Here is a 27,423-nt window from a genome sequence, read left to right on the forward strand (position 1 = left end):
TGGGCAGGCCTGGGGGCAGCTGTGTCATCCCCACGTCGGGGGTAGCAGAGAGTAGTTGAGAAGTAAGCCCACGTTCCTCTGTGAGCAGGAGTTTATGGATCTGCAAAGCACCAATGGGCCCCCTCCCCTGGACCCTGCTCTGCCCCTCTCCCTTCTGGGAGCCTCCCCCAGCCCACCCTAGCCCCTGGCCACCAACCCTGACAGCCTGACCTGCCCCTGACCTGCCCCTGGCTGTGCCTCTCCAGCCAAGATCGGGAAACAGCATCCGGACCGCGTGGTGGAGACCAGCACACTGTCCAGTGTCCCACCGCCAGATATCACCTACACGCTTGCCTTGCCCGCTTCGGACAGCGGGGCCCTGTCGGCGCTGCAGCTAGAGGCCATCACCTACGCCTGCCAGGTGACCCCGGGGCTCCCGTGCGGCCCACGTCCCGTGTGGGAGGCCCGCCAGGCACGGGGAGGCCCAGCCTGCCAGGCCCTGACCGCCTCCCTCGCCTGCAGCAACACGAGGTCCTGCTCCCCAGCGGGCAGCGGGCCGGCTTCCTCATCGGCGATGGCGCAGGCGTCGGCAAGGGGCGCACGGTGGCCGGCATCATCCTGGAGAACTACCTACGGGGCCGGAAAAAGTCTCTGTGGTGAGTGTGCCCTCCACCCTCCACCCAGGCGGGCGGGCGAGCGGGCGGGGGGAGTGGGCGCTGTGGCACCCACCAGCCTGTACCCATAGGTTCAGCGTCTCCAACGATCTCAAGTATGACGCGGAGCGTGACCTGCGGGACATCGAAGCCCGGGGCATCGCGGTGCACGCGCTGAGCAAGGTGGGTGGGGTCGCCCCTCCTGGGGGGGGGCCCCCCCAGCTCAGTCCGGCCGCGCCCCCACACCCGCCCCTCTCCCCCAGATCAAGTACGGCGACAACACTACCTCAGAGGGCGTCCTCTTCGCCACCTACTCTGCCCTGATCGGGGAGAGCCAGGCCGGCGGGCAGCACCGCACACGCATCCGCCAGATCTTGGAGTGGTGCGGGGAGGCCTTCGACGGCGTCGTATCCTGGCTGGAGGCGGGTCTAAGGGAGCGAGGGGCCAGGCGGGTTAGGCGGTTAGGCAGTAGTGAACTGGAGGGCCGGAAAGCCAGAGGGGGTGTGGGGGTGGGGGTCAGAGGGAGGGGTGGAGCCGTGGGTGCAAGGAATTCCTGGCAGGAGGTCGCCCCCAGGGAGCACTGCTGTCCTCTGCTGTCTGCCTGGCCTCCTGGCTCCAGCAGGCCGGACCCCTGACCACAGGCGTGGGAAGGGGCCCGGGGGGGCGGGTGCCTGTGGCTGCAGGAATGGGGAGGAGGTGAGGAATGCACCTCCTCCTCTCCCCCTCCACTGGGGGGGCAGCTAGGGGACAGTGGGGCCGGAGGCCAGGCTGCGGGGCTGGGGGCTCTGCTGGCCCGTTGGTAGGTGTTGGTATCCGTGTGGGCTCCAGCTACACGCAAGAAGGTCTAAGCACAAGCGGGGCAGTCTGGCGTGGGTCGTGTGTTAACCGCTTGTCCGTCACGCACATCGGGTGTCGGCAGCACTCTGCCAGCAGATCCCTGTCCGTCTGCCCCAGTGAGGTGCCCGGTGTGGGGCCCACGGCCCTTACTGGGGGTTTCTGCTCTGCTGCCCGCTCCATACCCCGGGGCCCTGCCCCCTGGTGGGCCTGCTGTCTCGGCACCGCTGCCACTGCTCTGGGGCAGGGCCCGGCCCTCACTGAAGGGTTTGGGGGGGGGGCTCTGCCTAGGATGTTCCGCCCCAGACGCTGTGCCCTGTGTACCTTGGCATGTCACTTTCCTCCTCCCTGGGCGTGTTTGCTCATCACCACGTGTCCTGCCGCCCTGTCCTTACTCAGCCATTTCCCTGTGTCAGGGACACTGCGGGGGTTTCCAGCGTCCCTGTTGTAAACAGCCCTGAGTGGTCGGGCCCGGCCGAGGTGCCCCATCACTGCTTCTCTTTCCTCGGGCCCGTTCCCAGAAGCGGGGTGACTGGCCCCAAGGCCACCCGGCACTCTCCAAAAGCCCCTGTCGCTTCTGGTCCCAGCCACAGATAGGAAGAGGGACGCTGGCCCTCTGTGTCCTCACAGTTCGATGGGCAGGTCACGGGTTTACTGTGGTCGGACACTGGCCGGGCTATAGAGCGGCTCCCACGGGCCTCAAGACGGGACCGGTGACCCCTCTGCACGCACCGCCTGGCCAAATGACAGCACGCAGAACACCCCCGGAGGCTGCGTGCTTGCTCCGTGCTCCTGCCCCTGCCGCTCAGTCTTATTTTCGTAAATTCTGCAGTGAACTTACACACACGTCGTATGTATACGTGCACACGTGTGTGCAGGAACACCCTGCTTTAGAATAGGTTCACGATCCGCATACTTGCGTGGACCGTGCCTCCCGCACCCCGTGCTGCAGTCCGTTAGCTCAGTGCCTTCAGCGTCTGCGGGCAGTTACGCAGACACCCCAGAGTTCCTCCTCTGGGGGGACAGCGACAGCCAGGATGCCGGCCTGCTCCCAGCCCGCCCCCCGTGCTCAGAGACCCCATTTCTCTGCTCACTGTGTGCGTGTCTGCGTCGCTGTGCTCCCTAAGGTCTTCATAAAGGCATCACCGTCAGCCGTGCACCAGCAGTGCTCAGGGGGCCTCATGCCTGTTCCCCCCTCGCCCCAACGGCCTCCAGGCACCTTGCTGAGGTCTCCCTGGGGCATCAGGCCAGGGCCTCTGGGGCTGCCCACCTTCCAGAACAGTCCTTAACCCCTCCCGCACCAGATCGTGTTTGACGAGTGCCACAAAGCCAAGAATGCCAGCTCCACGAAGATGGGCAAGGCTGTCCTGGACCTGCAGAACAAGCTGCCCCTGGCCAGGGTGGTCTACGCCAGCGCCACAGGTGGGCACACAGGTGGGGGGTGCTGTATCCAGCCCTCGAGTCCTTCCTGGGGCTGTGTCCAGGGCCCTGACCTTGGTGGGCCAGAGGAGCTGACCACAGCGCCCCAACCCAGGTGCCTCTGAGCCCCGGAACATGATCTACATGAGCCGCCTGGGCATCTGGGGCGACGGCACGCCCTTCCGAACCTTTGAGGAGTTTTTGCACGCCATCGAGAAGAGGTGGGTGCCCTTCCCTGCCCGAGACGGGCTGGCGGGGACCATCGGGGCCCTGCTCCTCACACACTGGGGCCTGATGTCGGCTGTGCTTGCTCCACCTCCTGGCCTGAACTCGTCCAGCAACCAGAGGGATCTTAAACGTCCGATCTCACCCTCTGTCTGCCCGGTGCTTCCCATCACTCTGGGGGTCGGAGCCCCTCCTGGCCACCTGCCCCGCCTCGGCCCAAGCTGACCAGGGGGCCTTTGCATGTGCGTCCTCCACTGTCTGTGTCCTTGGCCCTTCCTCACCCGCAGCTGCGCCTTCCCCCTCTCACCAAGTCACTCTGTTGATCAGTGGGACCCAGCATGTGGTCGGGTGGCCCTGTCTCTGTCCACAGGGGTGTGGGTGCCATGGAGATCGTGGCTATGGACATGAAGGTCAGCGGCATGTACATTGCTCGTCAGCTCAGCTTCTCCGGCGTCACCTTCCGCATCGAGGAGATCCCGCTGGCCCCGGCCTTCGAGCGTGTCTACAACCGCGCGGCGCTGCTGGTAGGTAGAGCGGCGGGAGCCTCTGCGTGGACACGTGTGTATGCTTCCCATCGGAACCGTGCCCCTGTCACCTTCGGAATCTGTCATCAGAGGGCCCCTGACAGCATTTGTCGGGCCCGCCTGCCTGGTCTTTGGTTGGAGGCCAGCGCCTCGATGGCGTGGGCAGCTCCTCCGGGACTGGAGTGATGTGGGCGTGTAACCGGGCCCCCACCAACCCTCCCGCCACGTCAGGAGCCCATGTTCCCGGGGCTCATGGCAGTTTCCCCGTCCACGTCTCTGCGTGTGGCGTGGCCACCTCTTCTTTGCGTGCGGGTGGGCTCCCTCATTCTCAAGGGCAGAGTTCACCTGCAGCGGGGCCAGCCCTGAGCATCCGCCCTGACGGTGTGCTAGAGGATGTTCTCAGCTCGAACCACAGTAGGGCCATCTCCCCATACCCCAGCAGGTCCTCTGCGGGGCGTCCGGCACTGGGCCTACCTGCCCGATGCCAGGAGCGCCCCCGCTGGACGCCCAAGTCTGGGGGGTTCTGAGGGCCCCGTCCGCTCCCCTGTGCGGCCTGAGTGTGCCGTTTCCCCGCAGCCTTGCCAGCATTGCACATCTCAGTTTTTTAACGTTTCCTACGGTTAGGTATCGGTGGTCTTCTGCTCAGCCGGGGGGCGGCCAGCGGGCCTGGGTAGGAGCCGGGTAGCCGCTGGGCGGCAGCAGGCTCAGCTGGGCGTGTCCTTGCAGTGGGCCGAGGCCCTGGGCGTGTTCCAGCAGGCAGCCGACTGGATCGGCCTGGAGTCTCGCAAGTCCCTGTGGGGCCAGTTCTGGTCGGCCCACCAGCGTTTCTTCAAGTATCTCTGCGTTGCCGCCAAAGTGCACCGGCTGGTGGAGCTGGCCCGGGAGGAGCTGGCCCGGGACAAGGTGAGCTGGGTAGCCGCAGCGCCTGGACCTGCAGGGCTGCCGGACACTCTGCCTCTGTCCTCTCAAGAGCCAGGCAGGGGCTCAGGACTTTGTGGTTACGCCAGGACCCCCGTGTCCGTGTGTGGCTGGGCTGAGCCTATGAGGACAGCGTGTGGCACCAGTGATGCCGAGGCCCAGAAGGCTCTGGCCCTGCCTGACCAGCTCCCCTGAAGCGCGTGACGGGCACGGCCTTGCCGCCGGTCCTCCATGTCCAGACAGGAGGAGCTGGGCAAGAGCCAGGGCAGAAAATAGGAAGAGGGTCCAGGAGGGCTGAGGCCAGCTGTCTGCTGCCGTGTGGAGTTCTAGGGTGGGTCTGGGTGTGGGGGGCCTGGCAGCCAGCAGGACAGAAAGGGTGCAAAGAGAGAAACTGAGGCCAACTCTGGGGCTGGGCTTGGGAGCCTGGGGGTCCCAGAGCTCAGCTCACCCCCACCCCATCCCCACCCCCCCAAGTGTGTGGTCATCGGGCTGCAGTCCACGGGTGAGGCTCGGACCCGGGAGGTGCTGGACGAGAAGGATGGGCAGCTTGACTGCTTTGTCTCTGCTGCTGAGTGAGTGATGCCCGCCGTCCACAGGGCAGGTGGTACAGTCAGTCCTGGGACAATCCCCCCACGACCCCCAGTGTGACAGCCGGTGCCTGGTGACCCCAGCCATGGGAGCCCAGGGGTGCCTCTGCTCAGACACCAGCCCAGCCCCCAGAGTCTCCAGTTTTAAAACCAGAAAGACTAGCCACGGGTGACCCCAGGGCTCAGAGGGTGCTGGCAGAGGGACCCGGGTTTCAGGACGAGGCTCCCAGGTGCCCACTCCCCACGCCCCTCACCGCTGCCTCCCCACCGCCGCCCACCCTCCCTGAACCCCGGGCCTCCAGCTGGGCAGCATGACCCTCTTTGTACGGGAGTAAATTCTGTCTCTTGCTTTCAGGGGCGTCTTTCTGTCGCTAATTCAGAAGCACTTTCCTTCAACCAAAAGAAAGCGAGAGAGAGGAGCAGGCAGTAAGAGAAAACGTAAGTGCCCCCGCCATGGCCGGCAGCCTCTGACCCCTGACCCCACACAGTCTGGCTGGTGGCCCTTCCAGGTTTCCCTGTGGGCCCAGCTCTGGCCCGGGGCATCCGCCCCTCTCTGCTGCTTGCTGCACGGCCTGCGGGGGGTTCTGGCCCTCAGCCGACCTGCCTGCTGACACCCACCCACCTCCCGTGCAGGGGTGATGGGCGCAGAGGCCACCCGGCACAGCGTCCCAGGAGAGAGCCCCAGGCGGCTAGCAGCCCCCAGGCACTGCCCGCCAGGGAGTCCCCGACGCCAGCAGGGCCCCAAACCTCCCCTCAGCTGCCAAGTTAGCAAAAAACAGGATGGTGCACTTAGCTCGTCCTCAGGCAGCAACGCCCCTGAGGCCTCCAGCATCACCCTCAGATGGCGGGGGTGAGGGTGCAGGGTTCAGATTCCTGTACCTGGGATCGTGATGGGGCTTGTGAAGAGCATCCCTGGACGAGGTGGTTACCCTCCTTCCGGCGGACGCTGAGCATCAGCTCACCATGGGAAGTGAGGCTCAGGGCAAGCAACTCCCCTGAGCTCACACAGCCAGACCTGGGGGACACAGTCCCCCCTCCCCTCCCAGAACAGGGCCTCTGGGGCATCCTGGACTATGGGAGTGCACGTAAGGTGCCTGGACCACCATCTTCTTGGGACCTGGACACATCCTCTGCCCACCCGCCCAGCTTGCCTTGTGAGGTCAGGGTGGCCTCCCGGATACAACGTAGTATCAGGAGATTAGATGGGGATGTTAAAACTGCCCCTTTACACCATGCCCGGGCCAACGGCAGGCCCCAGGAAAGCAGCCCAAAGCCGGACAGGACTGGAGGCTCAGGCCCCTAGTGTTGTAGCATGTGTGCCTGGCCCCGGCTGCCCCCTCCCAGCGTGGGGTGTCGCCGGGAGCTGGGCCCTCCAGGAGGGAGGAGCAGGCCGGGCCTCCGTGAGCCTGGCTGTTTGTGTGCAGGGCGGCCACGGGGCCGCGGGGCCAAGGCACCCAGGCTGGCGTGCGAGGCGGCGGGCGTGATCCGCATCAGTGACGACAGCAGCACAGAGTCAGATGCCGGCCTGGACAGTGACTTCCACTCCTCCCCCGAGTCCGTGCTGGACGACGACGTGCTCATCTTGGACGCTGTGGGGCTGCCGGCCGATGACCGCGGTGAGGCCCGCAGCCCGGCATTTGGCACTTTGCAGACGGGGGGAGACGGGCTTGGGGAGCTGGCAGGGCCGTCCCCAGAGGCAGTGGGTTCACGCCAGCAGTCTGGGTTGAGGGACACCCTCCCGTGCGCCAGCCGTCCACTGTGTGTGTGCTACCCCTGACCCTCTGGCCCTGCAGGGCCCCTGTGCCCCCTGCAGCGGGACCCACATGGCCCTGGCATCCTGGAGCGTGTGGAGCGGTTAAAGCAGGACCTGCTGGCCAAGGTGCGGATGCTGGGCCGGGAGCTGCCCGTCAACACTCTGGATGAGCTCATCGACCAGCTTGGGGGCCCTGAGCGGGTAGCCGAGGTGAGCTCCTTGGGGCCCCCACCTGGGTCAGGCTCTGAGGCCCCCTGGTGGCCACCCCAAGTCCCCACCCAGCACGGTGAGGCGGGGTTCAGGCCCAGAAGCCCCAAGGTCCAGCCTCCATTGCCCAGCCCACCTGGCCCAGCTGGCTGCTGGGGACTCTCCTCCTTCGACCACTGACACCTGGTCCCCTGCTCCCCGGCCCAGCTCTGCACCCACCGTCCCCACACACTCTCATGTGCCCCAGCCTGCCTCCCACCTACATGACCGTATCCCTTCCTGGGGTGTCCTGTGGTGGCCAGCCAGGTCTGTTTCTGCCCCAGGCAGCCGTTTTACAATAACAGACTTAGGATGTAGTGACAGTCTTGCTGTCGGGCCGTGGGCAGCTGGGGTCCCAGGGCAGAGGCTGTGTCCTGGCTCAGGCTCCGCAGCCCGCCCCTTCCCTGCACACACACTCAGGAGCCTGGGGGCACAGGTGCGCAGGCAGGGAGTCAGGCCTGCACGACCAGCCCCCGTGTGGCCTCAGCAACTGACTGTCGTTCCCTTCCCCCCACCCAGATGACCGGCAGGAAGGGCCGTGTGGTGTCCAGGCCTGACGGGACAGTGGCCTTCGAGTCTCGGGCAGAGCAAGGGCTCTCCATTGACCACGTGAACCTCAGGGAGAAGGAGCGCTTCATGAGTGGGGAGAAGGTGGGGGCCGTGAGGGTGGGGCTGGGGGGCTGGGAACCTGTGAACAGGTGCTCCTGCCAGTGTTGGGGGGAGCCTGTGAGGACCCCGTGTGACCAGGGAGGTGCAGAGTTCCTGAGGGGCTGACCCCAGGATCACAGACCCTTGCAGCCCCTCCTGGGTGTGTGTGCATCATGCACGGGCGTGTGTACGTGCCTGCGGGTATGCGTGAGTGTAAGGGCACGTGTGCACGTGTGCCTGAGCGGGGGCCCCTGCAGTGTCCCTGGCCGTCCCACCTTCAGTCACTGGCACCGGTGCTTCATTGCTCAGTGGCTTCTCTGAGGCCTTCTCTTGAAACCCAGTGTGGGATGAGGGTGTGGGCAGGGCCGGCCGCTCCACTCCACCCAGGGTGGGCCAGGGGCGGCCAGGGGCAGCCGGGACTCCATTCACGGCCCTCGTGGGCTCCCCCACGGACACACGTGTCAGCCTTCCGTATGGGTTGCCCTAAACGAGCCCTGGTGACCCAGAGAGGCGGGCAGGGCACAGAGGAGCGGGCAGGCTGCTGACTGTCCCGTCCACATCCCCGTAGCTCGTGGCCATCATCTCCGAGGCCTCCAGCTCCGGCATCTCCCTCCAAGCTGACCGCCGCGTCCAGAACCAGCGGCGCCGGGTCCACATGACACTCGAGCTGCCCTGGAGCGCTGACCGTGCCATCCAGCAGTTCGGTGAGCCCCACCCCAGGATGCCCTGCCCCAGGCCACCCTGCTCGCTGCTGCTGGTGGTCCCTGAGAACCCTGCTCTGCTTCCAGGCCGGACCCACAGGTCCAACCAGGTCTCTGCGCCGGAGTACGTCTTCCTCATCTCGGAGCTGGCGGGGGAGCGCAGGTTTGCCTCCATCGTTGCCAAGCGGCTGGAGAGCCTGGTGAGTGGGCGGGCGGGGCTGCGGCGGGACACCGGGAGGGGCGTGGGCAGCTCATGACAGCCTTCCCTGTCCTGGGCAGGGGGCTCTGACCCACGGGGACCGGCGCGCCACTGAGTCCCGTGACCTGAGCAAGTACAACTTTGAGAACAAGGTACCTGGAGAGGGGCGGGGCAGGAGAGGGGGTGGCCCGGGCCCAGGCCCCCCTGACCTCCCTCGTCTGTCCACTCAGTACGGCGCCCGGGCCCTTGGGTGCATCCTCACCACCATCCTGAACCAGACCGAGAACAAGGTGCCGCTACCCCAGGGCTACCCTGGAGGAGATGCCGCTTTCTTCCGGGGTGAGCTGGGGGCGAGGGAGGGGCCCTGAGCTGTTCGGGGCCCTGGGAAGGGTGCACTGGATTTGTGTGCAAACACTCCTGCCACGCACACTTACCGGGGGGGGTTGGGGAGGGGCCGGCAGGGAGCAGACACGCAAGGCCCTGCCTTCCACAGACATGAAACAGGGCCTGCTGTCAGTTGGCATCGGTGGGCGCGAGTCCAGGACGGGCTGTCTGGATGTGGAGAAGGGTGAGTGCTGGGCGCAGCCCTGTGGTGGGGAGGCTCCCGGGCACCATGGGGGCCCCTGACACAGCCTGAGCGCCGCCCCCTCGCCCACCAGACTGCTCCATCACCAAGTTCCTGAACCGCATCCTGGGGCTGGAAGTGCACAAGCAGAACGCACTGTTCCAGTACTTCTCTGACACCTTCGATCACCTCATCGAGATGGACAAGAAGGAGGGCAAATACGACATGGGCATCCTGGGTGAGGGCAGCTTCCCCGGGGGGCTCAGCTCAGGGTCCCCAGGCAGGGTCCTGTTGGTGACAAAGAGATTTCCAGAGCAGGAACGACCCCCACGGTACGGTGCCTGCCCCAGTGCCACCCTCCCAGCAGATGGGGAGAGCGAGGCCGGGCCTGGGCAGTCCCCACCCCCAGAAGCCACTGGCAGGGCCCGAGGTGCAGGATCAGGGGCATCATGGAGACCTCAGGAGAGGGGGTGCTGCTGCAGCAGAGTGCTGTCCTGTGCTGGGTGTCCCCCAAGGCCTGGAAAGTTTATTTAGATGCACTGCATGTACTGGCATGCTTGGCATGCTGGTGCTGAGCCTGCCACGCTGGCTCTCATTGTCCCGAAGGAACCTGACGGCCCGTGGCCCACAAGCCGGGCCCCCACCAGAACAGCAGGGGCCATGGGGCTACAAACCCACCAGAAAGGGGCCAGAGTCAGTATTTTCAGCTTTGGGGGCCAGTCTCTGAGTGTTCAACTTGGCCCTGGTAGTGAAAGCACAGACTATAGGAAAAGGAACGCTCATGTGCCAGTAAAACTTTATTCATAAGTCAGTGGCAGTGTGGTCTGCTGACTCTTACATAACCACCATCCCACAACAGCCGCGCAGAGAGGAGCACTGTTGTCTGTAGTCACACCTACTGTGCATGTCCAGCAGGTACTGGGCGGGGGCGACCCCAGGCCACCCTGGGAGGGGCCGCTTCCTATCCAGGCTGCTGGGTAGGGTTGGGGCCAGGCCAATGCTGGGGAAAGCCGCCACGGTGCTCCCTGGTGGGCATCTCTGGGTGGACCTGAGAACTTGGGGTCCCCTACAGCCCAGAGCCCAGAGCCTGCTGAGCCACACACGGCCTCAGGGCATGCTGAGACCCATGGAGCCAGGACCCGCCCTGGGGGACCCCTGGGCAGGAGGGTCTCACCCCTGCTTGTCCTCCCCACAGACCTGGCTCCAGGCATTGACGAGATCTATGAGGAGAGCCAGCAGGTTTTCCTGGCTCCCGGGCACCCGCAGGACGGGCAAGTGGTCTTCTACAAGGTGAGCAGACAGTGGCCCGCCCAGCATGGCAGGCCTGGCCCCACCCCCGGGGCCCCTGGCCCTGCTCTAAGCGCACATGCTCTCACAGATCAGCGTGGACCGCGGCCTGAAATGGGATGAGGCTTACGCCAGGTCGCTGGAGCTGACGGGCACCGACGATGGCTTCTATCTCTCCTACAAGGTGGGTGGCCGCGAGGCCCCGACAGGTCCCCAGGGGCAAGACCCCAGCCACAGGGAGCATGGCGGGCAAGGGGCAGCACCCCGTACCTCCTGGCCTCATGCGCACCCCTGCCCAGGTCCGGGGCAACAAGCTGAGCTGCCTCCTGGCCGAGCAGAACCACGGCAAGCACTTCACCGTGTATAAGCCTAACGTGGGTCGGCAGAGCCAGCTGGAGACGTTCGACAGCCTGCGCCGGAAGTTCCGCCGGGTATGAGTGGGGCCCGGGGCGGGGGCCGGGGTGCAGGGCACCTATTCCTCCAGTGTCCTGGGGCTCGGCCTCGGTGGGCGCTCCCCCGGCTGCCAGGAGCAGGAGGAGCAGGCCTGGGCCGCTCTGCACGGGGAAGCGCGGATGGTCTGCCCGTCCAGGTGGCTCATGTAACTGCGTGTCCCCAGGTGACAGCGGAGGAGGCCAGGGAGCATTGGGAAAACTGCTACACCTTCTCGCTGACGCACTGCAGCCACACGGCATGGTGAGGGCGCGGGCGGGGGCGGGGGCGGGGTGGGATGGACCGGCGGGGACGCCCGGCCCCTCCTCTCCACCGACCCGTTCTGGGCGGGCCGGAGGGGCGTGCCCGTGTCAGCACCTGGGCCGTCCGGGACCCCCCTTCCCGGGAGGGGGTGGGGGGCGTTTCCGGTGTGAGCCCCGCCCGCCCGCCCGCCCGCAGGAACCGCCACTGCCGGCTGGTGCAGGAGGGCAAGGACTGCACGCAGGGCCTGCGGCTGCGGCACCACTACATGCTGTGCGGGGCCCTGCTGCGCGTGTGGGGCCGCATCGCCGCCGTCATGGCCGACGTCACCAGCAGCAGCTACCTGCAGATCGTGCGCCTCAAGACCAAGGACAAGAAGAAGCAAGTCGGTGAGCGGGGGGGCAGGCCGGCGGGGCGGGGGGCGCGGGCGCCCCGCGGAGGCCCTGACCCGCCGCCGCCCCCAGGCATCAAGATCCCGGAGGCCTGCGTGCGCCGCGTCCTGCAGGAGCTGCAGCTCATGGACGCCGACGTGAAGCGCAAGAACGCGCGCGGCCGAGGCTTCCCCGCGCCGCCGCCCGCCCTGCGCCCGCTCGCGCTGCCCTGCGGCCCCGGGGAGGTCCTGGACCTCACCTACAGCCCGCCCGCGCAGGCCTTCCCGCCGCCCTTCGCCTTCCCGCCCCCGGAGCCCGCGCCCGCCCCCCGCGGCCCGCCGCTGGGCGCCCCCGACGCCGCCGCCGACCCCGCCGCCCTGGCGCACCAGGGCCGCGACATCAACTTCAAGGAGGTGTTGGAAGACATGCTGCGCTCCCTCAACGCGGGGCCGCCCCCCGGGCCCCCCGGGCCGGGCGCAGGGGCGGTGGGGGTGCCCGGCGGGGGCGGGGCGGGGCCCCGAGCGGCAGAGCGTCATCCAGTTCGGCCCCCCCTTCCCCAACTCCTAGGCCGGCGCGACTCACAGCCGGCGTCCGAGAGGAAGCTCGGTTTCTGCAATACGCACCGCGGCCGCGGGGACTCGGTCTTCCCCTCCCCACGTGGGTGGCGCGCGGGGCCCTGGCGCCCAAGCTGACCACGGGGAGGGGCTGCGGTGCCCTCCTGCAGCTCCGGAGGCCTCCACTGCAGTGCCTTCCCTGCCGGCCGCTGGGCAGACCCTGGCGACGCCGCCCGCCCTCCGGGCCCTCCGCGGCAGTGCAGGTCCCACTCAGGATGACTCGGGGTCTAGACTCGGGGTCTAGGCTCGGGCAGGGCCTGAGGGTGGGGGGCCTCAACCTCCCTGTGCCTGTCTTCTCCTCCCCATCCAGGCCTAGGCAGGGGCTCCCCACCCCACCTCACCCCCCCCCACCCTTACGGGGCCTGGTCTCACCCGAACCCCTGAAATCCACAAAACTGGGTGGCCCCAAGAGCTGGAAACTCAGGAAACCCCAGGTGCTCAGGGCCCTGCCTTCTCTGGGGGGCTCCATGGGACAGACCCTCCCCCCATTAATATATGCAATTCTTCCCCACTCTTTGCTCCCTAAATTATTGCCCGGCCACCTCTCCCAGGCCCCAGAATCTGACGTGGAGCTGGCGGTGTGGACGGGCCCCTTGGTTTCTATGTGTATTTATAATGAATTCAAGTGTACATATGTAAAGAAATCTTTTTTAAATATATGTGCCTTTTCACTACTTCCCAGATTGTCTGCTTCTCCAGCCTGCAGAGACCGTGAGGACGGGGAGGGGGCCCTGCATGTGTCCTCCAGGAGCATTTGGCAGATGCCCACAGTGACCTCACGCAGGGGAGGTGCCCTGTAGAGGGCACCGAGGGTGGGTGGGACCAGCCCACTCCTCTCGCTGACCCAGGTGAGGACAGGGCCAGGCTGGAGGAGACAGTCCCTGCCCCGAGGGGCCATTGTCTACTGTCCTGCCACCAGCGCAGTAGGCCAGCGGTCTCTGAGCTGTGCCAGGCCTCACGGGGGTGCTCTGAGACCAGTCCGTCCCTCTCTGCTGGGCACAGCTGTGGCCTCTGCTTTGGTTTTTTCCAAGGCCACGTCAGAGAGCTTTGGTGCGGGCAGCTGGGGTAGCCCGGGAGCAGGAGGGCCCAAGAGCCGGGGCCTTCCTGGAAGCCACAGGAAGCATACCTGGGTCTGGCCTGTCACCAGCTAGAATGTGGACAAGTGAGGAGCCAGGAGACCCCAAGAGAGCAGCTTAGGGGGGCCGGGCTTGCTCTTAACCTGCTTGTTCCAGTCCTCCAGCCCCGTTCCTCAGCTACTGACCTTTACTGCCGATACTAGAAATTGGCATTTGGTTGGGAGGGGCAGGCTCAGCCACCCTCCAGCCATGCTGTCCCCCACCCCCTAACCAGGAGGGCTCTGGAGCTGCAGGCAGGAAGGCTTGTGCCCCCCCGCCCAAGGGTGGACAGGCGTCCATCCAAAGGATCCTCCTGGGGCAGTGGGTGGGGGGGCTGTAAGTAACACTCCCCTCCCTCTGCCAGATGAGGCCCCAGGGGCAGGCCTGGGTGCCCGGGCTCAGTGTTCAACAATGAAGCCAGTCTTCGGAGTAGCCCTGCCCAGCATGGCTCTGTGCCCAGACCAGCCTGGCCTGCTGCTCAGCCCCAGGTGCCTGGCTCCCCCAGGGACAGGCCCCCTGACCTCCCCTCTGGGCTCTGGACAGCGGTCTCTGGGCAGCTTAACACCCTGGGCCAGGAGGAACAGCCAGTAATTCCTATTACCTCCCCCAGATCAGCTCTGCCGGGCTCAAGGGGTGGGGCTGCTAAGATTAGCATCGGGGCCCCAGGGCCGGCAGGAGAGCCTGGGGCCCACAGCACCTGCCCCTGCCCCCGCCCCGCCCCAGGGAGGCAGCAGCACACGCCAATTTGTACGTTTTATTCCCACAAGATAACCAGGGGTGGGGGGGGCGCCAAGCCTCGAGCCGGGCAAAGGAACCTTCCTCCGGCAGGGGGTGCACGCCGGGTTCTCGGGTCTGCCCCACCAGCGGGCTGGTTTTTAGACAGACTGTCATGGGTGCCGGGTGGAAGGCTCCGAGGGGCAGGGGCCGTGGGGAGGCGCATACTTGTGGAGCTAGAGGTAGCAGGGCAAGTCCTTCTCTATTACCTGGGGGGGAAAGGGGGGTCAGGGGTGGCCTCTTCCCTCGGCCCCCACCCCCAGCGGGCTTGCAGGAAGGGCACCTACCAGGGGCTCTTCCATGGGACCATACCGCTTCACCACACAGCCATTCTTGTCAATGAGGAACTGCCCAGAGAGGGACCGTGTCAAAATGGGGAAGCCACCGGAGGGTGTAGGGGGGAAGCCACAGGGGTGGCGGAGGGGATAAGCCACGGGAGGGTGGGAGGGAAGCACGGGGGCAGGGGGAGAGCGTTGGGGTGGGGGAGAAACCACGGGAGGCTGGGGGGATCCTGCCACAGGGGCTGGGGACAAGCAGCCCCCCCACCCCGCTGGGCCAGGGCTGGAGCACCTTGGGGCAGGGCCCAGGGGCAGGAGCAGGCCCTGGATGCAGTGCTGGCCTGTCCCAGCTCTTACCTTGGTGAAGTTCCACTTGATGGCACTACAAAAGACACGTGAAGTCAGACACGAGTCCCCCCAACCGCCTGCGCCCCCCTCCCCTCCCCTCGCCTCCCACTCACTTTCCCAGGATGCCCCTCCCCTTGGGCTGGATTTTCATCCACTTCCACAGCGGGTGAGCATCGTCTCCGTTCACGCAGATCTTGCTGTACATATCGAACTTGACATTATAGCCGGCGGCGAACTCTTTGATCTCCGCATTGCTCCCTGGCTCCTGTGGCAGGCGGGTGACGGGGTGAGCGAGAAGCCCCCCCCCCCCCCCCCCGCCGCCGCCGACCGGCTCCCCGCCCGCGCACAGCCACGCACCTGCCTCCCGAACTGGTTGCAGGGGAAGGCCAGGATGCGTAAACCGGACTCAGCATATCGGGCGTGCAGGTCGACAAGCTGAGTGTAGTTTACGTCCGTCTTGCCTCATTGCGAGGCCACGTTGGTGACGATGCACACGAAGCCCCTGGAGGTGAGGGGGGCAGTCAGGCCAGGTCGGGGCCCCCGCTGCCCTGCCTGGCCCCCGGGGCAGAGGCACCCACCGGTACTTGTCCAGGTTCACCTCGCGGCCATCGATGTCCTTGGCCGAGAACTCGTGCATAGACTGAGCACAGCGCCAGTCGTCCCGCGCCGCGCACTGCAAGGCAAGGGCGCCCTGAGCGGCGCGGGGGCCTCGGGGCGCGGAGCCGGGACCGCGGCTGCCACCTGGCCCCTCGCCCGGCCCCCGCCCCTCCCCCCGCCCCAGGAGGAGGAAGGGCTCCCAGGCGGGGCCGGGCCGGGAAAACCAAGTCCCCGGGGCGTGAACACAGTGACGGCCGCTCCTCCTCGAGCGCGCACGCCCCTTGCCCCGCAGCGCACGTCGGACCCGAGACCCCGAGGTCCAGAGAAGCCGGGGGGGCCCGCGGGCGCGGGGGCGGGGGGCGGGGGGCGCACCGGGTCCGGGCACTCCGCGCCGCAGCCCTGCCAGGTCGCGGGCTCCGCCTCCCTCGGGGTCCCGAGACCCGGCTCCGCCCGCCGGGGGCGCGCCCTCTTGCGCCCGCAGGCCCCAGCCTTCCGCCGCCGGGGAACTCGGCGCCGCCGCCTGCCCGGCAACCGGCGCCGCTGCCCGCGGCGGCCCGAGGACCCGGCGGCCGGGCGGCCCATGCCCGCCCGCGTCCGGCCTTGCCTGTGCCCCCCGCGGGCCGCGCGGCGGGAGGGGACGGAGGGCCGGTAGCCAGGGCGCCCGTCTGTGACGCCTCCGCGCGGGCCGGGGCGCGCAGGGGGAGGGGCGGGTGCGCCGCCCGCCGGGTGCCCCCACCCCCGCCGCGCCCGGCCGCCCACCCCCCGCGGCCTCGGCGCCACGACCCCGCGCGGCCCGCAGGCGCCCAACGGGGCCCCCGCCCGACCCCCGCCCGACCCCCGCGGCCCCGGGGCCCGCCCAACGGCCGCTGGCCCGCCGCGGCGCCGCGCTCACCATGGTGCTGGCCAGGCCGGGCGCGGCCAGGGTCCCGCACAGCAGCGCCGGCTTCAGCAGGCGGCACAGGCGGCGGAGGTTCATCGCGGCGGCGGGGGCGCCGGAGGCAGTGGCTCCTCCCCTCGCTGAGCCGACCAATGGACGCGCGCAGGCGGGCCTCGCCTCCCCGCCCTAGGCCACGCCCACAGGCGCCCTCATTGGTCCGACGCGCGGACGGGGCGGACGCGTGTGACGCCGGCCAATGGGAGGCCGGCATGAGGGTTGGGCGGGGGGGCGGGGCTGGGCCCGGGGGGCGGTGCCACGGCTGTGGGCGACTGCGCATGCTCGGCGGCGGGCGGGCTGCGGGAGGTCGCGGGCCGCGCTTGGGGGGCGGGGCGGGGGGCGGTTGCCCGGGTCGTTGCCCGCAGCGCCCCCCGCGGCCCGAGCTCCCGCTGCAAACCCGTGGCGGGGCCTCGAACTCGCAGGGAAGTCGCCCCAGCTCTTTGAACACTGGAGGGTTTTCTTTTAAAAGTGAATAAAATCAAAGGGGGTCCGGGCCCGCTCACGCGCGGCTGCAGTGTGGCCCGCGGGCGCAGCGAAGGCCGGGGCCCAGGGGCGAGCGCCCGCCGGGACGGGGTCCGCGTGAGCCGGGGCCCCGCAGCGGCGGACGGTTAGCGGGCCCGGCGGCCGCGAGGACGCGCAGGTGCGCGCCGTGCAGGTGTGCCCGAGGGAGCTCGGCCTGCGCGCTCCCGACTCGTGTTCACCGCGGGCTCGGGCCTTCGGTGCGGAAGAGAGCCCCGCCCGCTCTGGGGGACCGAGCCAGGAATTCCTCCGCGGGCCGAGCCGCCCCCGCCCTGCCCGGCCCGGACTTTGACCTCTGGTCCGGAGGCTGCCGTGAGCTCGCGGCGCTGGGACCCGCGTCCTGCCCCCGCCCTGCCCGTCCCGGGAGCGAGGCTGCAGGGCCCCGGGGGCAGGACTCCCCGCGCTCGGCTCGCTTGGGGGAGCGGAAGGGCCCCCCGCCTGTGAAGCCGGCCCGTCCAAGTGCACCCGGGGCCCGGCCCGGCCGCGAGCGTGGTGGTAGAGGCAGCGGGGCGGAGAAGTGCACCCCCGGGCCGGCTTGCTCCACTCCGGGTTGCACAACCGTCCTCACGGGGCTTCCTCCCTGCAGCCCGAGGCCAAGTTCTCAGCGTCACCCCCACCCCTTGGACAGGGCCCCCGCGGCCGCCTCCTTTCCCTGAAGGCACCATGCCCCCCCTCCCCGCCTCCCCTGACCCTGCGCTTGGCGGGGGAGCCTGCCCGGCTGGGGAACACTGCGGTTTCCAAGGTTGCTGCAGTCGTGACCTCTGTGCAAAGCTGGCCCCCGACGTGGTGGTGTCAGGGGGGCCAGAAAAACAGCCGGGGCGGTGCCCTTGTGGGCCCCCACCCAGTCCTGAGGCCCGAGCTGCGGCTGCGCTTTGGCCGGTGAGACTGCATTTTGCAGGGGCAACGGAGTGCGGGGAAGCCTCAGGGCTCCAGGAAGGCTTCCCGGTGGCGGTCCGTGTGTCCCCAGTGAGGAGGCTGAGCTGTCCACCGGCTGTAGGCGTTTTCAAAGTGGAGAGAAACAATCTGCCTAACATAAAATTTACTATTTATCCATCTTAAAGGGTACGGTGTGGTTTTTTTAATATATTTAAAACGTCGAGGGATCCCTGGGTGGCGCAGCGGGTTGGCGCCTGCCTTTGGCCCAGGGCGCGATCCTGGAGACCCGGGATTGAGTCCCACATAGGGCTCCCGGTGCATGGAGCCTGCTTCTCCCTCTCCTTATGTCTCAGCCTCTCTCTCTCTCTCTGTGTGACAATCATAAATAAATAAAAATTGAAAAAAAAATTAATTAAAACGTCGAGGCAACTGGGTGGCTCAGTCGGTTAAGTGTCCCAACTCTTGATCTCAGTTTAGGTCTTGATCTCAGGGTCATGAGTTCAAACCCTGTATTGGGCTCCCCAGGGTGGAGTCTATCTTAAAAAACTAAAAAAATAAAATGTATAACCATCACCTCTATGTAATTCCAGAACATTCCAGAAGCCTCCCCTATTAGGCATCACACCGTCCTCCTCTCCAAGCTCCTAACGACCACAAGCCCCCTTCATGTCCATGGATGAGCCTGTTCTGGGTGTTTCACACATGTGGAATCACACACTTCGTGGCCTTTTGCGTCTGGTTCGCTCCTTGAGTGACGTGTGTTTAGGATCCTTCCCAGAATAGCATATGTCAGTGCTTCACTCCTGTTTGCGACCAAGTAACATTCCCTTGTGCGGATGAACACACTGTGTTTATCTGTTCCTACATTGATGGATATTTGGTGGTTTCCACCTTTCGGCTTTGTGATGCTGTACAAGTTTCTGTGTGGGCATATGTTTTCATTGCTCCGTGGTATGCCCCTAGGAGTGGAATCACTGGGTCAAATGGTAAGTCATGTTTAACTGTTGGAGGAGCGGCCAGACTCTTTTTCCACAGCATTTGCTCCATTTTACATCCTCACCCACGAGTGTACGGATGGTGGCGGGATTTATGGGCCTCGGGCCCTGCCATGTGGTACAGCGTGGTGAGGGGTGCAAGGGAGCAGGTCGCCACTCTGTGTCTCTGTGTCCTGGTGCTGAGGGCACAGTCACTGGACTCGAGTCACTGGAATTGTGCTCAGGCCTTGCCAGCCTCTCTGGGGTCCTCAGGCCCACTTGCTCCCCTGAGCCCTGTCTCCTCTCTTCCCGTGTAACAGCAAGACTACCTACTGTCCACACCCCCATTGCTGTATCTACTTGGCAACCATACCTGACCCTGTCGGGGAACCATCCAGGCCAACCCTTCTTGGGCCCAGCCTCCCCCACCCGGCCCCAGGTTCTAGCAATCCCACCCACTCTCCTTGCTCAGATTTGCTCCTCATTCAGCGGCTTCTCCCATCCTAAAGTCTGCTCCTAACCCTCTCCCTGTCCTTTGGCCCCCTCTCCCCTTGGCATCATGGCCACATCTCCAACTCCTTTCTTCCCATAAATCCCACCCGGGCCAGGTGACTTCTTGATCCGCCCTCCTCAGGGTAACCAACAGTGTCTGCTTAGCTAAACCCCCGCCGAGTCTTCAGGTCTGCTCAGACTCGCTGTTTGGTGGCTTTGGTGATCGCTGTCTCCCTCCTCCTCCTCCTCCTCCTCCTCCTCCTCCTCCTCACACGTTCTTCACCCTGTTCTAGAGCACCTGGCACCTCCTGCTGCCCTTTCTTCTACCCAAGGAGCACTCATGCAACACTGCTGGCACCGGGTGCTGCAATCGTTAGCCAAGTCCCCCGTGAAGTGGGTGCTGTTCTTGTCCCTGTTCTGTAAGGCAGGGGGAAAGGAGGCCCTTAGGCACAAGGTTGAGTCATGGGCCTCGGTTCACACAGCAGGATTGGCCGCTGCTTCGGGGTCTGTGCCCTCCCCTCCCCTTGGCCTCTGAATCTTGGCAAGGGTTCGGGTCTGTTTGGTGACCTCATCCAGGCTCCAGTCTCCAATGACTCCCACATGCCTGTCTCTACTTGGACCTTGCCCTGGATTCCCGACCCATACCCCGCTGTCTCCTCCACATTTCTCCTCAGGTCGACAGAAACCTCTTCATTCTTTCTTTCGGTTTTAATTTTAACTTACTTTTATTTATTTTTCATTTATTTATTTATTCACTTAAAAGATTTTTTATTTATTTATTCATGAGAATGCACAGAGAGGAGAGAGAGAGAGGCAGAGACGCAGGCAGAGGGAGAAGCAGGCTCCATGCTGGGAGCCCGACGTGGGATTTGATCCCCGGTCTCCAGGATCGTGCCCTGGGCCAAAGGCAGGCACCAAACCACTGTGCCACCCAGGGATCCCCAATTTTAACTTACTTTTAAAGTAATCTCTACACCCAGTGTGGGGCTGGGACTCATGTGCCATCAACTGAGCCAGGCACGTGCTCCTGGAGTGCCTTTCTTTTTGTCTTCTTTAAAAAAATATTATGTATTTTGTCTTTAAAGATTTTATTTATTTATTCCTCTCTCACACACACACACACACAGAGGGAGGCAGAGACACAGGCAGAGGGAAAAGCAGGCTCCACACAGGAAGCCCAACGTGGGACTCGATCCAGGGTCTCCAGGACCACGCCCTGGGCCCATGTCAGTGCTAAACTACTGAGCCACCGGGGCTGCCTTTTTTAAGATTTTATTTAAGATTATTTATTTTAGAGAGAGAGTGCATGGACGAGTGGGGGGAGGTGCAGAGAGAGAGGGAGAGAGAATCCTAAGCAGACTCCTCACTGAGTGGGGAGCCCGACCCGGCTTGGGGCTCAATCCCTGCCCCTGAGACCATGACTCCAGCCAAAATCGAGTCAGAAGCCGAGGGGCACCTGGGTGGCTCCGTGGTGGGGTGTCTGCCTTCGGCCCAGCGTGTGACCCTGTGGTCCCGGGATTGAGTCTAGCATTGGGGTCCCCATAGGGAGCCTGCTTCTCCCTCTGCCTGTGTCTCTGCCTCTTTCTCTCTGTGTCTCTCAGGAATAAGTAAAATGTTTTTTAAAATGCCTACGAACCTCAGTTCCTCCTTCTGTACAATGGAAATGGAGTGTCCCGGCTTCAGAGGGTGAGCTGAAGCCCTAAAGGGACGGCCGTGCTTGCAAGGGGCTTGGCACTGCTCCTGGGCGCGGCGAGTGTGTGCACCCCGTCCTGCCCGCTGCGCCCCACCGGCCTCTGCCTGCAGCCCCAGCCCCGTCGGCGCGTGCCCCTGCGGAGGCCGTCAGGAACTTCCTGCTCAGGGATGCATCCCCAGACGCGGCGAAGGAAACGGGCCAAGTCCCCTCCGTCCCAGGGAGACGGAGCATAGAAACCATGAACACAACAAACAATGACATTAGAAGGTGACAGCGTGATGGAAGAAGTAGATGGGAGGTTTTCGGTTTCAAACAGGGGGACTCGGGACGCCCAGGTGGCTCAGTGGTTGAGCACCTGCCTTCGGCCCAGGGTGTGATTCTGGAGACCCAGGATTGAGTCCCACATCGGGCTCCCTGCGTGGAGCCAGCTTCTCCCTCTGCCTGTGTCTCTGCCTCTCTCTCTCTCTGTGTCTCTCAGAATAAATAAATAAAATCTTAAAAAAAAAAAAAACAATAAAGGGACTCAGGGAAGGCAGGGAGCGAGAGGGCTGGCAGGAAGAGGTCAAAGGAGAGGGAACAGCTGTAGGGATGTCAGAAGAAGGGCGTATCCACCAGAGGGTGCAATGTGTGCAAAGGCCCTGGGGCTGCACTTTGCCTGCTGCGTTGGCTGCAGGAGGCCCCGGGGGAGGGGGGAGGGGAGGTCAGAGGCTGTCGTGGGGCAAACCTGGGGCACACCTGGGAGGCCTCGTTGATTGCCTTGAAAAGCCGGGGTTTTCCTTTGCTGTTGCTGCATTTCAGCTGAGAGATGGGGGAGGGGGAGAGGAGGGAGAGGGCCACAGATGGGGGCTCACGTCGGCGCCTGCAGTTCTGAAGGTGGAGGGTTTGCGGTCGGACAGGATGGACAGGATGTGGAGAAGGGGCAGGACGGAGGAGCGGAGCTGCCGGCCCAGGGCGGACAGACCAGGGAGAAACGGGTGTAGACGGCAGATAAGAAACGGGCTGGCGGAGGGGGTGCCTGGGGGGCTCCGTTGCTTAGGCTTTTTTTTTTAATTCTCGAGAGACAGAGACAGAGAGACAGAGAGAGAAAGAGAGAGAGAGAGGCAGAGACACAGGCAGAGGGAGAAGCAGGCTCCACGCAGGGAGCCCGACGTGGGACTCCAGGTCTCCAGGGTCACGCCCTGGGCTGCAGGCGGTGCTAAACCGCTGAGCCACCCGGGCTGCCTTTCTTTTTTTTTTTTTTTTTTTTAAGACTATTTACTCCTGAGAACCGCTGGGGGAGAGGCAGGCTCCTGCGGGACCCGATGCGGGACTCGAGCCCACGATGCGGGGATCACACCCCGAGCGGACGCTCAGCCACGGAGCCACCCGGGCGACCCGAGGCTGCTGCGCAGTAAGGCGGCGGCGACGCCCAGCAGCGGGATGCGTACCTGGTGGGGGGCCTGACAACATGCCCTGCGCCCCGGGGAGGCGAGCTGACCGCTGACCCCACCCTGGCCTCAGTTTCCCCGCCCACACCTCGCCTCCGCCCTTCCGGATTCCAAACTCCCCACCCACACGGGCATCGGGCGGAAACCACAACTCCCGACAGGCCCCGCGGCCGAAACCCCGCGACAACTGCCGAGGCGAGAGTGGGCGGTCCCGTTCGCTCGGCTCTGGCTCCGCCCACCGCCGCTCGCAGAAGGCCCGGGCTGCCCTCGGCGCTGCCGCCCGCGAAGGTCTCTGGAGTCCGGCGTTCGCTGTGGGCAGCCCCGCGCGGGGCTTGGCAGGGCTCGGCGCAGGCGCAGTCAGCGCGGGCCCCTGCCGCGGGCTCAGGCGCGCGGGTTGCGAGCGGCGGCCGCCATGGACGACGAGGAGGAGACGTACCGGCTGTGGAAGATCCGCAAGACCATCATGCAGGTGAGCCCGCGCGGTCAGGGCGGCGGCGGGCGCAGCTCGGAGCTTCCGGGCGCGCTCGGCGGGTGCGTCCCGGCCTCTGCGGCCCCTTCCTGTGCGGTCCCCACGCGCTCGGAGGCGCCGGGCCGCGGCCCTGTCCGTCCTTCTCCGCGGTGACGTCATCCGCCCGCGCCCCTCCCGCCCCGCCCTCTGTGCCCGGGGGTCACCCGGCTGGTGCTCCCTGCAGCTGTGCCACGACCGCGGCTACCTGGTGACGCAGGATGAGCTGGACCAGACGCTGGAAGAGTTCAAGGCCCAGTTTGGGGACAAGCCGAGCGAGGGGCGGCCCCGGCGCACGGACCTCACGGTGCTGGTGGCCCACAACGACGACCCCACCGACCAGATGTTTGTCTTCTTTCCAGGTGAGGGTCGCGTGGGTCCTGGGTGGCTGCGTGACCCCTAGGAGTCCGCAGCCCTCGTGCAGCCATCCAGGGACGGTGTCTACACCCGCCCTCCCGAGTGCCCAGCCTGCTGCGCACGGTGCCACGGGGTGCTGATGGGAGCCCTGGGTTCTGTTCCCCGCTGACTGTTCGTTCAGTGCAGCCGGATTGTCGCAGGCCTCCCGGGGGGCCCAGCCCCCTGCCCAGAAGCAAGGGCGTCGGAAACCTTTGCAGGAGGGACCCTCCTGGTGCTCGTGCAAACAGCGTCCCCGTGTGTGGGTCGGCCTGTGGCAGGGCCCTCCCTGGAGTGGGCCCGGGGCGCCCGTGTGCTCCAGTGGGCCACAGAATGGGACTGAGCGGCCGTGCTGGTCCACCTGGACCGCCGCGACTGGGCGCCGCAGACCGGGCGGCTTCAGCAGCAGCCTGACCTCTTCCGGGGCTGCAGGCAGGACGTCTGAGACCAGGGTGTGCACGGGGCTGGGTCCCCCTGAGGCTTCTCCCTGGCGTGCCGGTGGCCGTCTTCTTCATGAGCTCCCGAGGTCGTGCCTCTGTGTGTCTGTGCTGTTGTGTCTGACTGAGGTCCATCCTGACAACCTGGTGGAATCTCCTCTTTAAAGACCTCAGTTCCAAGTACGGTTGCACCCGAGGTCTCGGGGGTTAGGATTGTAACACGGGGATTCCGTGGGAAACAGCTCAGTCCCTGACGCTGCCCGTCAGGTGAGCAAGGGTCCGAGGGGAGTGCTGTGATGGGGCAGATGTGGTGCACCACACGCACCCGTCCTGGCAGCAGGCACCCAGTTGCTCACCTTCCACCAGGCTCAGAGGGTCCCGCAGGTCTTGGCCCCTGTACTGTGGTGAGCGTGAGGGTTCCCACCGTGGCTGTGCAGGGAGGGGGTTTGGTCCTTCAGGTCAGCTGCTTCATCTGGGGATTCCAGACATTGCACCACGTAGGTCCCCAGATTCAGCTTCCAGGGAGGGATCCACCAAGTGGGTAGATGCAGGGCACCCATCAGCTCCGTGGGGGCTGGGGGGGAGGACTGGCACCCTGGTGGGTTCCCTGGGGCCCTAGAAAGAGGGAGCTGGTCCAGAGAGGCACTGCTACACCTTGGCAAGGTCAAGCTGGAGCCCGCGCGCCTAGCAAGGTGGAAGTGAACGAGCAGGTGAGTGAGCAGGGCCCTTGGGGCAGGAGGGACTCTTGCAGTGTAGACCTCGTGTGTTCTGTCCCCAGAGGAGCCTAAAGTGGGAATCAAGACCATCAAGGTGTATTGCCAGCGGATGCAGGAGGAGAACATCACCCGGGCCCTCATTGTGGTACAGCAGGGCATGACTCCCTCCGCCAAGCAGGTGGGCACGCTGCTCGTGTTGGCCGCACGTCCTCATGGGCCCCAGGATCTGGGGATCTGAGAAGGAGCGGCTCTCCCGTGTGGGCAGAAGCCAGAGCAGGGAGGTGCCCTGCATGGGTGCCAGCATTCCTGTGGTTAACAGGTCCGAGGAGGGGCTGCTGTTTGGGACGGAGGGCCAGCTCTGTGCGCTCGTCCCTGCAGGGTTCTCTACGTCACACCAGCACAGGGACAACTGCAGGAGCATTTTGTTAGGTGTCACAGTTTGTGTCGGGTGGTCTCTTCCTCCCAGAGGAGCCTTACTGACCTGACACGTGGGAACCCCCTTTGGCTCCCACCTGCCCTCAGCCCCTGGGAGAGGTGGGGTGGCGGCGTCTTGGGCCTTGGCTGTGCGTGAGGGTCAGCCTCTCTTTCAGTCCCTGGTTGACATGGCCCCCAAGTACATCCTGGAGCAGTTTCTGCAGCAGGAGCTACTCATCAACATCACGGAGCACGAGGTGAGGGCCTTAGTGGGGGTCTGCGGGAGGGGAGGCTGGACGGCTGGTGAGGTGGCACCTGCCCGAGCACAGGGAGGGCCTGGGGACGCACCAGGTGCCGCTGCTCCCACTTTGTGGGGAGGAGGAAGCAGAGCCGGAGTCTCAGTGAGGCCCTGGGCACTTGCCAGGTGTGCAGTCAGGCAGCTGGGGGGCAGGGGGTGGGGTCTGTCCAGGGGCCCCTGCACTCTCCAGGTTATACCCCCCCAGGCGCCTGCAGGCCATAGCTCCTTCCCCCCAGGCGTGGAGTCAGGAGCAGGGTGGGGTGGCAGCTGGGACCCTTGGGTGGATGGTTGACTCCAAGGAAACAGCCTGTGGCGCTCTGCTCCCCTTTCCCGTGTGGGGGCGCCGTGGGGCCTGTCACACCCACAGACTCAGTTTCCCCTCTCGACAGCTGGTCCCAGAGCACGTCGTCATGACCAAGGAAGAGGTGACAGAGCTGCTGGCCCGATAGTATCCTTCAGCCCATCCCCTGGGACCCCCATTCCCCCGCCCCCAGGCTCTGCCCCTCCCCCCCCCCCCGTTTTTTCCCTGACTGAACGTCTCAGCAAACTCCGAGAGAACCAGCTGCCCAGGATCCAGGCAGGAGACCCCGTGGCTCGCTACTTTGGGATAAAGCGAGGGCAGGTGAGAAGGTCCACCCCGGCTCCCATAGAGCCGTGGCCCTCAGTCCTGCGAGCTCCTTGCCCGGGCCCCGCTGTGAACCCCTACTCCAGCCCCCCCCTCGCACATCCGCAGGTGGTAAAGATCATCCGGCCCAGTGAGACCGCGGGCAGGTACATCACCTACCGGCTGGTGCAGTAGCGGCTGGCTCAGGTGAGCTGCGCCCTGTGGCCGCGGGGCCCGGGCGGGGAGTCCGCGCCTCCCTTTTGGGTGCAGGAGGGCCTGTGTCTGTCCTGGCAGTGAGCCTTTTCTTCCTGTTCTCCTTAGTCGTCTGTCACCTTCCGGGGGGCGCGGAAGTGGCCCCACTTCGCACTCGGCTGGTCTCGGCCCGCAGCACAGACATGACGCCTGGTTGTGCCGCTCCCTCCCTCCCGGCAGCCCAGAGACCATTGGGGGCTGTGGCCACCATCCCCACGCTGCGCGCCGGGTGGCTGGCCTGCCCTGTGGGAGCCACGGCCCTCAGGAACCTCACTGCTGCTTCTGGGTGCTGAGCCCTCGCTGGACCTGGCACGAGCTGCCTCCAGGGGGGACGGGAGGCCACAGGGAGGCTCGCAGGTGGCTGGTGACAGTGGTCCTGGGTCAGGTTTCTGGCCGCCCGGCACTGTGCTGTCACCGTGCCCCGTGGGTGGCCCTGAGGTCTCTGTCTGTGAGCACACACCCCGCAGCAGGGAGCCAGTCGCTATTTGATGTTGGGCGTTTATAAAAATTAAAGGTGTTTGAGTAAACAAAGCGGCCTGTGTGAAGAAACGAGCCTTGCGGTGAGTGGCCTCGCTCTAGGCGCTCGACCCTGGGCCGTCGCCTCTGCGACGGTGGCTGCGTTCCGTCTCGTGCCTGGGAGGCCTCGGGGTGGAGGGGGCACGTGAGGCGGCGGCGCTGCGAGGCTTGCCCGTGGCTCTCCTGGCCCCGTTCCCGCATCAGCATTTGGGGTTGGGTTACCCGGTTTCCCGGATTGTGTCTGATTTCAGAAAGAAAGCCTTCCTGGTCCGGGGTCGGGGGTTTGTGTGTTGCCGATCAGCTGAGCTGCGACTGGCAAACCGCGCGGCGCACCATCTGTGGCCCTTCAGCACCGCCTGTTCTAGAGCTGTAGGGATCGTCGTCTCCCCAGAAGCAACCCTGGCCCCATCAGCAGCCTCCCCCCAGCCCCTCTACTCCTCCCCAGCTCCCAGCCTCCCCAGCCCCCTCCCCGTGCGTGGACGAGCCGGTCCTGCACGTGTCACATGCGTGGACTCCCACCCCACGGGGCCTCCTGTGTCTGGTTCCCTCCCTGAGCGTCAGGGACTCAGGGTCCGTCCCCCGGGCAGCGTGTAGGGGGGGCCTCGCTCCTGCTCCGGGCTGGGACGTGCCCATCTGGGGGACGCCCTGTAGCTCCAGCAGAGGGTGCACACACTTACTCACAGGCAAGTTTTGTGTGGGGGTGTGTTTTTATTTTTTTCCGGGGTGTATCTAGCTGTAGAGTTGTGGGGTTGCACGGAAGCTGGTTGCCAGCTGGTGGAGAAACCACCGGCTGTTGGGCGCGACTGTAGCCTTGCGTCCTGTTCCTTCACCCTGGCTGCGCTCGCTGCCGGCCTCTGGGGCGAGGTGCAGCCTCCCTGTCCTTGTGACTCTTCCCCGGTGACTAACAGCGTGAGCAGCGCTCATGTGCCCAGAGGCCACTGACTTGTCATCTGGAGAAAGGTCTGCTCGGAGCCCTCGTGTGGCGTGTAGTCGGGCTGCTGACTCCGTCCCCCCGGCATGCGTCCACACGTAGGCGTGCAGGCCCCTT

General features: G+C 65.5%; 3 protein-coding genes across 6 annotated transcripts in view; 2 read left to right on the forward strand and 1 right to left on the reverse strand.

Annotated features, from left to right (window-relative positions):
• The window catches only part of SBNO2 (strawberry notch homolog 2), a 45,199-nt gene extending 32,312 nt beyond the window's left edge, over positions 1 to 12,887 (forward strand). Inside the window, 26 exon segments of the mRNA XM_025456674.3 lie at positions 246 to 400; positions 502 to 635; positions 725 to 815; positions 896 to 1,039; positions 2,771 to 2,888; positions 3,001 to 3,106; positions 3,481 to 3,634; positions 4,361 to 4,537; positions 5,027 to 5,124; positions 5,495 to 5,577; positions 6,564 to 6,755; positions 6,933 to 7,102; positions 7,658 to 7,789; positions 8,355 to 8,490; positions 8,575 to 8,687; positions 8,767 to 8,838; positions 8,917 to 9,025; positions 9,180 to 9,254; positions 9,346 to 9,489; positions 10,447 to 10,541; positions 10,630 to 10,722; positions 10,838 to 10,969; positions 11,155 to 11,231; positions 11,427 to 11,617; positions 11,693 to 12,102; positions 12,104 to 12,887. Coding sequence (XP_025312459.3) covers positions 246 to 400; positions 502 to 635; positions 725 to 815; positions 896 to 1,039; positions 2,771 to 2,888; positions 3,001 to 3,106; positions 3,481 to 3,634; positions 4,361 to 4,537; positions 5,027 to 5,124; positions 5,495 to 5,577; positions 6,564 to 6,755; positions 6,933 to 7,102; positions 7,658 to 7,789; positions 8,355 to 8,490; positions 8,575 to 8,687; positions 8,767 to 8,838; positions 8,917 to 9,025; positions 9,180 to 9,254; positions 9,346 to 9,489; positions 10,447 to 10,541; positions 10,630 to 10,722; positions 10,838 to 10,969; positions 11,155 to 11,231; positions 11,427 to 11,617; positions 11,693 to 12,102; positions 12,104 to 12,166 — 3,464 coding nt within the window. The 3' untranslated portion in view covers positions 12,167 to 12,887.
• A 1,181-nt stretch (positions 12,888 to 14,068) lies between these two features.
• GPX4 (glutathione peroxidase 4) lies at positions 14,069 to 16,377 on the reverse strand. 3 transcript variants are annotated; one of them, XM_025456676.3, is made up of 7 exons: positions 16,218 to 16,377; positions 15,307 to 15,401; positions 15,086 to 15,230; positions 14,842 to 14,993; positions 14,738 to 14,762; positions 14,390 to 14,449; positions 14,069 to 14,311 (listed from the first exon to the last, which is right to left on the reverse strand). In XM_025456676.3, the coding sequence occupies exons 1-7, from the start codon at positions 16,299 to 16,301 to the stop codon at positions 14,279 to 14,281; spliced, it is 594 nt and encodes a 197-aa protein (XP_025312461.1). In that variant the 5' UTR covers positions 16,302 to 16,377; the 3' UTR covers positions 14,069 to 14,278. The 3 variants fall into 3 exon arrangements, with proteins under 3 accessions (XP_025312461.1, XP_048953710.1, XP_025312460.1); XM_049097753.1 differs by having other exon boundaries at positions 14,069 to 14,304; positions 14,386 to 14,449; XM_025456675.3 differs by lacking the exon at positions 16,218 to 16,377 and adding an exon at positions 15,698 to 15,922.
• A 6,170-nt stretch (positions 16,378 to 22,547) lies between these two features.
• Positions 22,548 to 26,390, forward strand: POLR2E (RNA polymerase II, I and III subunit E). 2 transcript variants are annotated; one of them, XM_025456673.3, is made up of 8 exons: positions 22,548 to 22,709; positions 22,933 to 23,107; positions 24,354 to 24,469; positions 24,882 to 24,962; positions 25,393 to 25,451; positions 25,547 to 25,625; positions 25,737 to 25,814; positions 25,929 to 26,000. In XM_025456673.3, the coding sequence occupies exons 1-7, from the start codon at positions 22,653 to 22,655 to the stop codon at positions 25,800 to 25,802; spliced, it is 633 nt and encodes a 210-aa protein (XP_025312458.1). In that variant the 5' UTR covers positions 22,548 to 22,652; the 3' UTR covers positions 25,803 to 25,814; positions 25,929 to 26,000. The 2 variants fall into 2 exon arrangements, with proteins under 2 accessions (XP_025312458.1, XP_048953718.1); XM_049097761.1 differs by lacking the exon at positions 25,737 to 25,814 and having other exon boundaries at positions 25,929 to 26,390.
• Positions 26,391 to 27,423: the final 1,033 nt, after the last annotated feature.

The sequence above is a fragment of the Canis lupus genome, chromosome 20 (genome assembly GCF_003254725.2).
Source record: "Canis lupus dingo isolate Sandy chromosome 20, ASM325472v2, whole genome shotgun sequence".
NCBI lineage: Eukaryota > Metazoa > Chordata > Mammalia > Carnivora > Canidae > Canis > Canis lupus.